This window comes from Pseudochaenichthys georgianus, chromosome 6, assembly GCF_902827115.2.
Source record: "Pseudochaenichthys georgianus chromosome 6, fPseGeo1.2, whole genome shotgun sequence".
In the NCBI taxonomy this organism is placed as follows: domain Eukaryota; kingdom Metazoa; phylum Chordata; class Actinopteri; order Perciformes; family Channichthyidae; genus Pseudochaenichthys; species Pseudochaenichthys georgianus.
The window spans coordinates 40,084,611-40,097,110 of NC_047508.1; the positions used below are offsets into that span (position 1 = coordinate 40,084,611).

At 42.8% G+C, this 12,500-nt stretch overlaps 1 protein-coding gene across 2 annotated transcripts in view; it reads left to right on the forward strand.

Moving 5' to 3' along the window:
• The window catches only part of LOC117448685 (transcription factor SOX-6-like), a 149,787-nt gene that overhangs the window by 108,897 nt on the left and 28,390 nt on the right, over positions 1-12,500 (forward strand). For both annotated transcript variants that reach the window (XM_034086031.2, XM_071203578.1), the window contains 2 exons: positions 6-126; positions 1,596-1,675. In XM_034086031.2, the coding sequence (XP_033941922.1) occupies positions 6-126; positions 1,596-1,675 (201 nt within the window). The remainder of the gene's footprint in view (positions 1-5; positions 127-1,595; positions 1,676-12,500) is intronic.

Consider the following 12,500-nt stretch of genomic DNA (forward strand, 5'->3'; position numbering starts at 1 on the left):
CTCAGGTCCAGGGTCACATGCCTCCTCTGATGATCCCGGTGTTTCCTCACGACCAGCGCTCTCTGGCCGCTGCCGCTGCCGCACAGCAGGGCTTCCTCTTCCCCCCGAGCATGTCCTACAAGCCAGGTACACACACACACACACACACACACACACACACACACACACACACACACACACACACACACACCACACACACACACACACACACACACACACACACACACACACACACACCACACACACACACACACACACACACACACACTGAACAATTGCCCAAGATGGATTACGCGCTGTGGAGTGTTAAGGAAATATATGTTTTCTTGATAAACAGTCACCCCCCTCAAACAAAAGCCCAACGACTCTGACAGTTCTCGTAAACTACAAAAGACACAGCAAGTCTCTATTTCTCTCTCTCTCTTTCTCACTCTCACACACACACACACACACACACACACACACACACACACACACACACACACACACACACACACACACCACACACACACACACACACACACACACACACACACACACACACACACACACACACACACACACACACACACACACACACACACACACACACACACACACACACTGGGATCCCAGTCTATGTTAATGAGGTGTGTCAGGTGAGGAATGTTCTGGAAATGAGCGGAGAGATTTACAAGCTCTGCTCGTTCACGTCAGGAACAATACATTGGACACAGCGAGGACTGGAATGTCTCTTTTTATGGCGTGCTGAAAGCATGTCAGTTGCTCAACACATCTGCAACATGGAATTTCACTCGTTCTCACACACACCACATCAACACACACACACACACACACTCTTCAACATGTTCTCCTGGTACCCACCGACCCTACAATGTACGCTTATGGATGATGCAGACAGACAAAACACATGCATTCCTCGACACAAGAACACACTTAAAGGACTGAATGCTTGCTGCGTGTGTTCAGAAGTCCACAAGGATTTTGTATAAACAGGCGCAACAAAACACGGCTCACAGAAACACACTTCAGGTAAAAAAGTGTTGTATTGAAGGATTCACAGCACCACCTGCTTTCTCTCCGTCTCCTCGTCCTTCACACGTTCCTTTCTTCGACACTGCCATGCCTCCATACAATAATCCATGGTTATGCGTATACTGCGTGAGCACTTTCTCCCACGAGGCCGTAAACAGAAATGGAGAAATTGATTAAAAAGCCATTATTATTCGCTCTCCTTCGACGTGGGTCTGTTTGCAACAAAGGCTCGGACATGGAAAGCCTTTTAGGGGCGAACAGTAGGGGTTATACGCGGGGCTCGTATATGCATCCATGAGTGCACTGGACTGGACTTGAACTCTGAGTCTTGAGCACCCGTGTGTACGGACAATGAGCGTCATCAACCTCTGAATAAAACACTTCATTTGGCATGAATAAAAACATGAGCTCAAGAAAGAGAGGACGAGACAAAAGACCGGAAAGACAGAAAGTTTGGTCGACGGTAAAGATCAGGTTAGCTCTTGTGAGGTATACTGTATCTGCCTCCCCCGCTCCTCCCTTCTCGCTCGACAAAATGTTTTGTTTTGGTTGTTCAACAGGTGAGAATTACCCCATGCAGTTCATTCCATCTACGATGGCAGCTGCCGCGGCATCTGGACTCAGCCCATTACAACTACAGGTAAGAGGAACACACCTGGTCTCTGAGAATCAGCCACATTATACGAACAAACCCTACATCTGGAAGCTAAGGGAGTGAGAACACGTTTGATTTTAATTGGGCTGCACCAAATTTTAAATGATAGTGTATTTAAAAAAGGGTGAGTAATGTCTTCGCTCAACAAAAGGAGTGGAGATAAGAGCAGAAACTCTTGATATCTAATCGGGGTAAAAGGGTTTAGGGGCTTTTCTTCATGTGATATATGGTTTATTTTGATCTGCATCCTCTTGTTAACGGAACAACTTTGAAAACGATATAAATAATGCCTTTTGTATTGATTTTCACGGCCACGTTAAAGGTGGGTAGGTAATTTTGGAGAAATCAGCTCGAGTGCGCTAGAATTTGAAAATACACAGCCGGAACAAATCTGCCACTTCCTCACAGAGCCCCTCCTCCAACACACACGAACGCGCACATGACCAATGAGGGCACGAGATAAGTTTGTGCCCAGATGGAAGGCTGACAGGCAGGTAGGCCATCCAGTTACTTTAGCCGGGTGATTGGTCGTGCTTTTTACAGTACTACGGCTTCCACAGATGACATTTTGTTATGGATTTTTTGTCTAAGCACTTCAGATATTCATTGCTATCGGGATGTTAAGAGCATTCCATGGAATATAACAACAAGTGTATCTCGAGCCGGTTTCTCAAACTTACCTACCCCACCTTTAAGCCTTTTGTGAGTGATTTCGTAAGCAATATTTCTGAATCTGGCCCTAACTTTTAAATCATTCTTCTTTCTGTGCATAGTCTTAAGTCTGTATACAGTACAAGTGGAGAAAAAGGGTGTGAAGGGTTTGTTGTGGGCGTGACGCTATTTGCATTATTTCCACCTGCGTTAACACACTGGTGGAAATAAAGGAAATAACGTACTTTTCGGACTATAAAGCGCACCTGCAGCAGCTAAATTGTCCGTCTGTCTTGCTCTCGTTCTGTCTCTCGGTTCCACTTTTACTTTGGCGCGCTACCTGTCTCACTCTTTTCCGGCCTCCAGCTTTTCCTGCTGGAGCCCGCCCCTTAAAGGTGGCGGGCGCGGACCGGTCATAGAGCCCATAGCGTTAAAGGTGGTTAATTTTACCTGTAAAATCCATAGATTTAGGAGGTTCCCTAGTGGCCGTTAGCTGTACAAAGAAAATGGGGAAAAAAGTCGCGGTTTATAGTCCGAAAAGTACGGTAATGCCTTTTTCCATTTTATTAGCTACATTTAAAATATATATATATATATGGTTATTGTAAGCAGTATTTCTGAATCGTGGTGCTCTCTTTCTTCATAACTGTCACTCTTTTGGTTAATTCAATCGTTTCCCTTTATATTGTTGTATTATTCTTTTATTTTCCATCACTCTCTCTCATTTCTTTCTTCTTCTCAGTCTGTTTGATGCATACGTTGTGCAAAGGGTGTGGATGTGACACTATTTACGTGAGATATATGATTCAGTTTTACCTTCAGTCACTTCAACAACTGTTTTAGAAAACCCAGGAAAACGATGTTTCCGTTCACTTATTGTTATCTTTTCATAAAGTGGTTTCATCATTTTGGAGTTGGAGTAAAGGCCAACAAAGCAAACTGAAGAAGTGCCTCTTCAATAGCTGATAACTCGAGTGTTTCACAACCAAATAAACAACTTCAGCAGAAACTGAGTTTCAGAGCAGCAGCAGGAACAAAGACATGAGGGTTTGAACACTGAGAAAGTACACATGTCTAAACCTGAGGGTGTAACCGGCGGACCATAACCCAAGACTATTGTACAAAAGTGAGTAGATAAATAGAAGTAACATTACAGATAAGAAACATTGGCAAACTAAATGAAACTTCTACTTGTTCTAACCTCGCCCAAAGTTCAAGTATGTAAAAAAAAGAATGCTCCAAAGCCACCGCCAACTCAACCATACAATTGTGGTTGAATCCATACCTGCTGCACGAAACCTTTTTATCATTTGTGTACGTGTTAGAGATGCCAAGGCTGTTGTGCAACCTGCAGACTGTCTGGTGGATTTATTGTAGCACAAAAGAGAAGAAGTAGCTGTTTTGAATGAGGAATGACAGCTGCCACGACGGCAACAAGGGGAAATCAAAGACAGGAATAACACCGTGTGATCTCTCGAATCATCTAACACTAACACTGTAAGACGCTGAAATCATATTTTGACTCGTACCATTCCTGACATTGGTTATTTTACAACAAACCAATAATCAGCTGCGCTTTGTTGCAGTACAAGCTTTAAGAGGCACTGTTATGCTTTGGGGGTTTCTCCTTCCCTGCAGTGAGTTATATAGGTTTCTGTCTGCAAAGCCTACAATCCCATAGTTCCCAAAGAAGATCCATTGAACTCCTTACTTCGGTGACATAGTGACATCACTATGTAGCATTCACGCTTCTGTTGGCTAGCGCTCCAACACATTATAGGTGATAGGCTAAGGCAGTGATTCTCAAACTTTTTTCAATCATGTACCCCCTTTGAAAAAGAAATTCAGCCAAGTACCCCCTGATCAGCACAAAAACAATTTGTTAAGAACAAAATGCCTATATAAAGAGGTACAGCACAGCGCTGCACCATCAGTGTCTGATTTATTAAAACAACAACAGTAACTGAGAAACACTTAAATGCTACATTTCAAATGTTTAGAATCCATCACTAAATTCATGGCAAACCAATTTTAACATCATGCAATAACACTAAGACGACATTAGCTGCATTGAACTGATCTTTTTAATAAGTTGTACTTAATGTAGTGAAACATGGGCTTGTGCTTCACTGAGGGTCTTTGTCATTCTGGCAAACTGCAGTTATTACACTTCGCGTTTTGAAATATGTGTAACTCTGTTCATATAAAACCCACACTGCTCAAACTTCCTTACTTTTGCTAAAGCTTTTTTTTTTTCATTAACATAAAAATAAATCTCACGTACCCCCTGCAGTACTCAAATGTACCTCTAGGGGTCCACGTACCCCCATTTGAGAACCACTGGGCAAAGGGGCGGGACATTTCGAAGTGGTTGCCCACTCACAACAGAGCCAGCCAGCTAACCAATCAGAGCAGACTGGGCTAAATACAAATATGAATCTGAAAATGAACATAATATCGAAAATATTCCCCAAAAGACCCATAAAATCTGAATTATGACAGATGTAAGTCGGAGGAGTTCCAACATGCATTCATCGGCTCACATCACAGGTTTATTTCAACATTTATTTTAATGTTGCAATAAAATAACACGATGCGTTGATTAAAGTTGAAGCTGAAGTCCTCCTATATGCTGCCTGTCAGTGTCAGACAAAAGCTGCGATGATAAATCACGGAGGAATTCCGCCCCACCAGCACAACACCTGGCTCGGGCAATTCATCAAATATTTTATTGCCGCTTGACACCTGTGCTTTGAGAATAGCACTTATCCATAATGGTTATCATAGAACATATTTGCAAAAGAAGGAAAAAAGAAAAATGGAATCGCTTCTCCCTAAAGGAGGTCTGGGATTTCACAACACGACCCCGCCATCTTTCTGTCAGCGACACGATGAAAAGCTTTTTCACTGGCAAACAATATCTCTTCATGATGTCAGTCATTACCATGGCATGGCTTTTGGATGTTACAAGAATTCTTATCTCAGTTTATCCAATTTGCATTGTGCTTTCTGCTTGTCGAGGCCCTCATTAGCCGCTATTGACTTAGCAAAGCGCCGTGCTGTGCTGAGAGGAATCAGAGCCTGAATCTCCACTCCTGGCTTTGAAAACATCAAAAGCGTCTCTTACCTCTCGCACGAGTGAGAGGTAAGAGGGTGAGCGATGTCGGAGATGCAAACTCATTCACATTTAAACACTGCTTCAGACGTGGAGAATGAGAGGCGGAGAGGAACCTGAATGAAAGGGGAAGCTTCTCATCACGGTGCTGGCTGAAATCGACACAGAGCGCGGGGAAGTGTTCGTGAGAGAAAAAAATGGGATGATTATCTGAGGAATTTTGTGAGGCGGAGGCGCTGGCTTCCAGCACATGTTTGGACATTGTTTTGACAACAATGCCTCCGCCAAAAGCAATCATGATGAGATTTGTGGGTTGTGCTCGTTTGTGTCTTAATCTCCAAAATGTGCCAGTAGCTTTCTTTGTACTAAAGTAGTGCTTACAGCGTGCAGAATCAAGAGAGAATGGATACAATAAAAACACCTGCAGGCCTACTCAGTCTAAACGCCTCGCAATTAATGCATACTTTGTGAAATGATACAGTTCTGCTGCTTGAATTGAATCAACACCTCCCCTTAACCCCTCTATACCTATCGACACGTCTTATGTAGTGTATAGTTTGCATCATTTGGAGTGTCTTTGCGGTGTGTGAGCTGCATGTTGGTGTGTCGGAAAGGTCCACAGGGTTCCCCTCAGGAAATATGTTGGTAATTGAGCAATTTGTCAATCTATAAAACGGTTTCTGTTATTCCAAACATTGCAGAACATTCGAAGGCTTTCTTGTTTAACACTCAAACAGGAATAAGTCCAACGCGACTACGTCATTGAATTAACGTCATTAAGTTCTTGTTGGACTTTTGCATGTTACCTTTTAGTCCAGGAAGTGATCCGACCGAAACACTTTTAGTTAGCTGAGTCGTGGTTTGATTTCTCAACATAGCGAACTCATGACAATCCATCACATACTGATGCGTCTTGTCTTGTAACTAATTGTAGACATCGCGTGTGGTGCTTGTGTTCTCTTGATTGCCACTGTCTTAAAGCCCTTTGCTCTTCATGAAGCAGTAGTGCCACAGTGTCTCTCTCTTTCCCAACAACGGCTCTGCCCTCTTCATCGGCTCTGCCTATCCGGAGGTGAGGGACAGCGACAGCATGGAGAATGTCACAATTACTGAAAGTGGATGTTTTTCTGAACGCGGAGCCATGCTATCTCACTTCTCGTGTCTTTACTCATGACTTATTAATCAGGCATGAGAGCCGTCTCTTGCCTTTGCCTCGAGCCTTGACCCTTTGACTCTGTGCTGTTTGCAGCTTGTCATGTTAGTGATATGTGAACTGAGAGCAAATGTGCTGCTGCACTCTTTAAAAGACTGTACTGTATACGGTATATCATATAGAATCTATTGGGGGAACGTATGGTTTAATTGATGCATTAAAGAGTCATTAATCACCAATTAATACTAGGAGTTTTCCCTTTGCTGCTTGTAAAATAACGCCTTTTGCAGAGTCACTAAGTTATTTAACTGTACTGTACTCTACTGTAAAGTCGATGGTAATGTATTGACATGGCCGTCGAGTGTTCACTGAGATCTTGTCTGTTTTTTAGTATGTTTTACTTATTAGTCTCGCTTCCTTTCAGAACGGCATATTAACGGAATATTAAAAAAGCGTTATAAATACACAATACCATTTTAGTTATACGCTAGCAATCTCCTCCGCCACGTAATGAGGTCAAGTACACACCGGCTGGCATCAAACCTAGATATTTGTTGAGCAAAGGATGGACAGATGTTGTAGCGAGACTCTTCCAGATGTTTTGTTGTTCTGCCCCGTAGACACCCTTCAGGCAGAGAGCAGGCACTGATGGTCAGGCGGGCAAAGACTGAAATACAGAAGAGCATTTTCTCAGCCGGTGTGAATTGGATATTAGACCTTTCAATGGTTCATCAGATGTACTAAAGTCTTTACTTGTAGAGCACAGGTGATACAAATAGTTCATCATCATGAATTATCGACCGAGTGAACGAATGCAGGAGAACTAACGACAGTTTCTGAAATGAAGCATAAGAAAATAAATAAATGTGTGAGAATAATTACTGATGGTCAGCTTTAGACATTCAAGTACTGTCAAATATATATATATATATATACATTCTGTCTATACTGCTGCAGTAACCATATGTTACAACACTTAAACCCAAATGTACTGTCTGTACACATAAATACAGAGCTAGCTTGCAAGGCTAACTTATTAGCTTAGCAAGTTAGCTTAGCGCCTAATGCTACAAGTTGTGGACAAGCTACAAAGAGTAGGTTTAGCAGCCAACTGACCACACATATTTGTATCATCATATAAATAATGCAATGGCATAAAAAGGAGAGAGTAAGTCAGTTATTGTGCCACGTAAACATTACAACAGCGGCTTCACAACGAACAAGCACAAAGGCATAAACAGGAAAAGGAAACAGTTAGAGTCGATTTCAAAATAAGAGTCTCTGAGCAGTAAATATACAAAGAGGTTTACGAAATCACAAAAAGCATTGGAAAAGACAGGTTCAGACATTAAAAGCAATAATTTACTTTGTTTTATACCTCAATGAATTGAACACATCTTTCAAATGTTTGCCAGACACTGTCTGATGGTACTTGACCCATCATAACCTGACATGAGAGTTTTGATAGCTCATTGTCGTGCTATCAGCGTGGGAACTCGATCAGACCAATTGTTTCCAGAGCCTCGGAGCAGACCCCTTCACAAACAGAGGAGAAAGGCCCCCCTTGTCGAGTGAAACACAGTTGCTTCGCCGACCTTTTTGTTGAAATCATCTCAAGACATCTCTCGTTGTCAGTCTCTGTGTTTCTGCCTGTTTCTGTTCCTGTGTTTGAGGCGTGGAGACGACGGTGAGGAATACACCATGTCACGACTTTCTTTTCATAAGGAGTCGACAGTGATTGGAAGGCAATCAATTTTGTTTGTCTCGACTTACAAAACTAAGCATCTGCTCCACAAAAGAGAAGTGGAAGTGAGATTGTCTTTATGCAGCCTGCCTCTCAATGTTTCCCTTTCACTGTCTTGGATGCAGAGTGAGCCTCCAAGTGCAATATTTAGCCTCCGTCCTCCCTCTGTGTGGGCCAGCTTAGTGGCAGTCGATCCATTTCTCCCTCCTCCTCCTCCTCCTCCTCCTCCTCCTCCTCCTCCTCCTCCTCCTCCTCCTCCTCCTCCTCCTCCTCCTCCTCCTCCTCCTAACGGAAACCTGCTGAAAAAGACAAAAACCTCATTTGTTTTGTGTACTCCTTAGATCGATAGCAGCTCGACACTAAAAGAGGCCGGCTAAAGGGATTCTCCACTCAGTCCTAATGGGACAGGTTGGCCTGAGCACAGAGGAGGTTTTTTGGCACGGTACAATACCGCAGTCCGGACAGCGCTGCCCACACTGAAACTACAACGATATCGCCTTTTCTCTGCTTCCTGGCCAACGTTTTAAAACCTTATGATGATCAGGAAGGCCAGAAACGACGGACTAATCATTTGGTTATTAGTCAAATTAGCACTCGCGCTATCCTCTTTGTCAATTTGTAATTTGGGAAATTGCGGCATTGTCTTCCCTTGGGGGTTGACTGAATGGCGAGAGCTCTGGTTGGGGTTGTTTACGCTGCACATTAGCCTCCCCTTGTCACCAATCAATCTCAGTTTGTCTCAGAGTACAAAAAAAGGACAAGCTTATTCTTCGCCTTTTGTTTGTTCAACAGTTCCCCCACAGAAAGTGGTGGAAAGTAATTAAGTAAATGTATACAAATACTATACTTGAGGTCAGAGTTGGGTGTAACGCGTTACTTTGTAATTCAGTAATCACACGACAGTTACTAACATTGCCCCGACACGCGTTACTTCCTTTCTAAAATCAGTCATAATCAAACCTCAACAAACACCTGCAAAGAACACATGCTAAGGTGAAGCTAACGCACATAGCTGTTGTTTATTTATATCACCGTCTGTTCTTCTTCTCTGTTTTCCGGTTGTTGCCTGTTTTGAATGACGAATACACACTACCGCCGCCTGCTGGTAAGGAGAGTTATTTTCACTTACGCATGCGCAGTTCGTACGTGCTCGGTTGAAGTCTTTGCGGTGTGCTCCAGTCTGGCTCCAGTGCAACACATGGCCAACACGCAGGAGAACACGCTGACGCAACAGCGTGAGCAGAGATAGACTGCGCAAAATATACAGATAGCAGGAGACAGAGGACAGCCACGGTCAGATAGCAGGAGACAGAGGACAGCCACGGTCAGATAGCAGGAGACAGAGGACAGCCACGGTCAGATAGCAGGAGACAGAGGACAGCCACGGTCAGATAGCAGGAGACAGAGGACAGCCACGGTCAGATAGCAGGAGACAGAGGACAGCCACGGTCAGATAGGAAAACATTCAGGAGCTATCTGGATCAGTTTTATGCGACAATGGAAACTGAACTAAAGAGACCATTTGAAACTTTAGCAGTCTGCGTGATCTGCCTGCAGGGAGGGGCGGGCCGGCCCTGCGAGTAAAGTAACGAGAGAAGTAACGAGTAAAGTAACGAATTACTTTATGTAGAGAGTAACGAAGTAGTGTAATATATTACTTTTTTTTAAAGTAATATGTAATATGTAATATATTACTTTTTTTTTAGTAACGACCCCATCTCTGCTTGAGGTACATGTATTTCCATTTTATATTCCTTTCTAATTCTACTCCATTGCATTTTAGTAGCACATATTGTATTTTCTATTAATACCATTTATTTGACAACATTGGTTTGTAGTTGCAGGTTCTTATTATTTATACCAGCATGTTCAATCATTTAATACATTATGATGTGATGATATGGATGGAGATAATTAGCAGTATGAAAAAGTTATTAATGTTATCTCATACTTTACCATCTTCAAATTGAAAAAGAGATACATTAAGGCATTACTAATTATAAAAATGCTATATTATTGTATATATATTTTTACCAGAAAAAGCGACTTTGGATAACGAGTTATTTGAGATTCCCCGGACTTCTTTCTGCGGATTGATATGACTGCATATAGTCCCTTGATCCTCCTCAGCAATGGTCTGTTAGCGAGTATTAACAACCTCTAAAATATCAGAATCAAGTATTCAAACTAAGCCGTTGTTGTCATAGTATTGTTAACTGACTACAAGGGGAGTTGTCATATACGTTACGGCATGTTTACGACAGTTACAGTAAGTGGGGGTGGCGAGAGAACCACCGGAGGCAGCAATAAAGGGTCCTGTTAAATAACCAACTGTTCCGTTGTCTGTTAATATCCAAGATATTACAGTTGTGACGGGGCTCTATTTGTCCGTTCAAAAAACACTGGCCTCGTCGGTTGGGTTACGCTCCAAAACTTTATTTACAGCAACAAAAACAAAAAACAGAACTTAAACAACAAAATAAAAATCCAAAACAGGCCGTCCATCACTCATTAGAGTAAACATGCTCTGGTGTTGCCTTCTCTGCAACCATCTCCCGAACATGTCCCAGCTGTTGCCTTCATTGCAACATTCTTCCGAGTGATCACTTCCAGGGCCAACACCGTCCATTTTGAGCCCATAGCCCCTCCCACAGGCTTACCGTCAACAGGTGACGCAATTACCTCAAACCACATTGTCAACATAAAAAGATCCGACCCAAACATAAACAGGTTAGCCACCTCTTAACATAATCATTTAACAAATTAACAAACGCACAATAAATAATAAATTGCATGGTTCCTTTTTAGGAAGAGAGCAGGACATGTTTGGTGTGTGTGTGTGTGTGTGTGTGTGTGTGTGTGTGTGTGTGTGTGTGTGTGTGTGTGTGTGTGTGTGTGTGTGTGTGTGTGTCGCCTGTCAGTGGCGGAGTCAGTCACTCATGTGATCCGCTCCGTCACAGCCGTGTTTTAAAAAAAAATGTTTTGCTGCTAATACTGTATTTTTGTACTTTTACTTAAGTACCCTTTTGAATGCAGGATATTTACTTGGAAAAGTATTATTACTTGTACCTAAACATCTGAGTACTTCTTCCACCAGCACAATACCAGTGAGTGTGTTAACGTTGCACCCAGCATCTGTGTGTGTTTGTGCAGGAGTGTGAGACGCTAACTGTGTGCTTTACCTCAAAGCCTGGTGTGTCGGCCCGCTCCCCTCAGAGCTGTAAGAATATCAGGCATCACCAGAAGTAACTCTGCGGTGGGCTTGATTGACGCGAGAGGCCTCACCACCAGCCATCCACGGCACATTCTTACGGGGGTCTCATATCGCCAGGGGTTGGCCAGAGCACTCCTGTTGCCTTCCAAAGAAAATAAGCGGCGTGACATCAGGGCTTTGTTTCAACGGCGAGGCCCCTTCTGTTTGTGTTTAATATCGCTTCGAAAGAGAAGTGGAAAGAGGGCCAGCCAATTTCTCTGGGCCCCAACCGCTGAGCCCTGGCTCTCCGGCGGTGAAGCGACGGTGGTCTCGTGTGTCTGCAGCGCAACACTCTCTATCAACCCCCCCGCCCCCCTCACTTTCTCTCTTTTTCACCATCTTTGCTTGTGGATCTCAGGTCCCAGGAGGCTTTGCAGTTTTGACTACAGAGAAATCAGATCTCACAACACTGCTTCAGACTGCGGGGGCAGATCGTAAAAACAGAGAGAAAAGACACAGACAGAAGAGGGAGAAGTACTCAGACCTTGAACTTAAGTAAAAGTACCAGAGTGTAGGAATACTCTGATACGAGTAAATGTTATAAGTAAAGGTACAGAAGTATCAGAATATACTTGAAGTACCAAAAGTAAAAGTATTCATTGTGCAGATTGGTCCATATCAGAATAATATATATATGTTTTATAATGATTGATCATTAAAGTGTTCTCAAAGCTGGTAAAGGTGCAGCTAGTTTGAAGGACTTTGTATACTGCAGGGTAGCTTGTGGATTGACTCGAGTCTGATTTAACACTTGATTATATTTCACATCATTCATCCACATCTGTAAAGTAACTAAAGGTATTAAATACATTTAGTGAAGTAAAAGTACATGATTTACCAAAGTAGCAACAAATTGAAATACTCAAGTAAGGTACAAGTACCTCAGAATCCCTT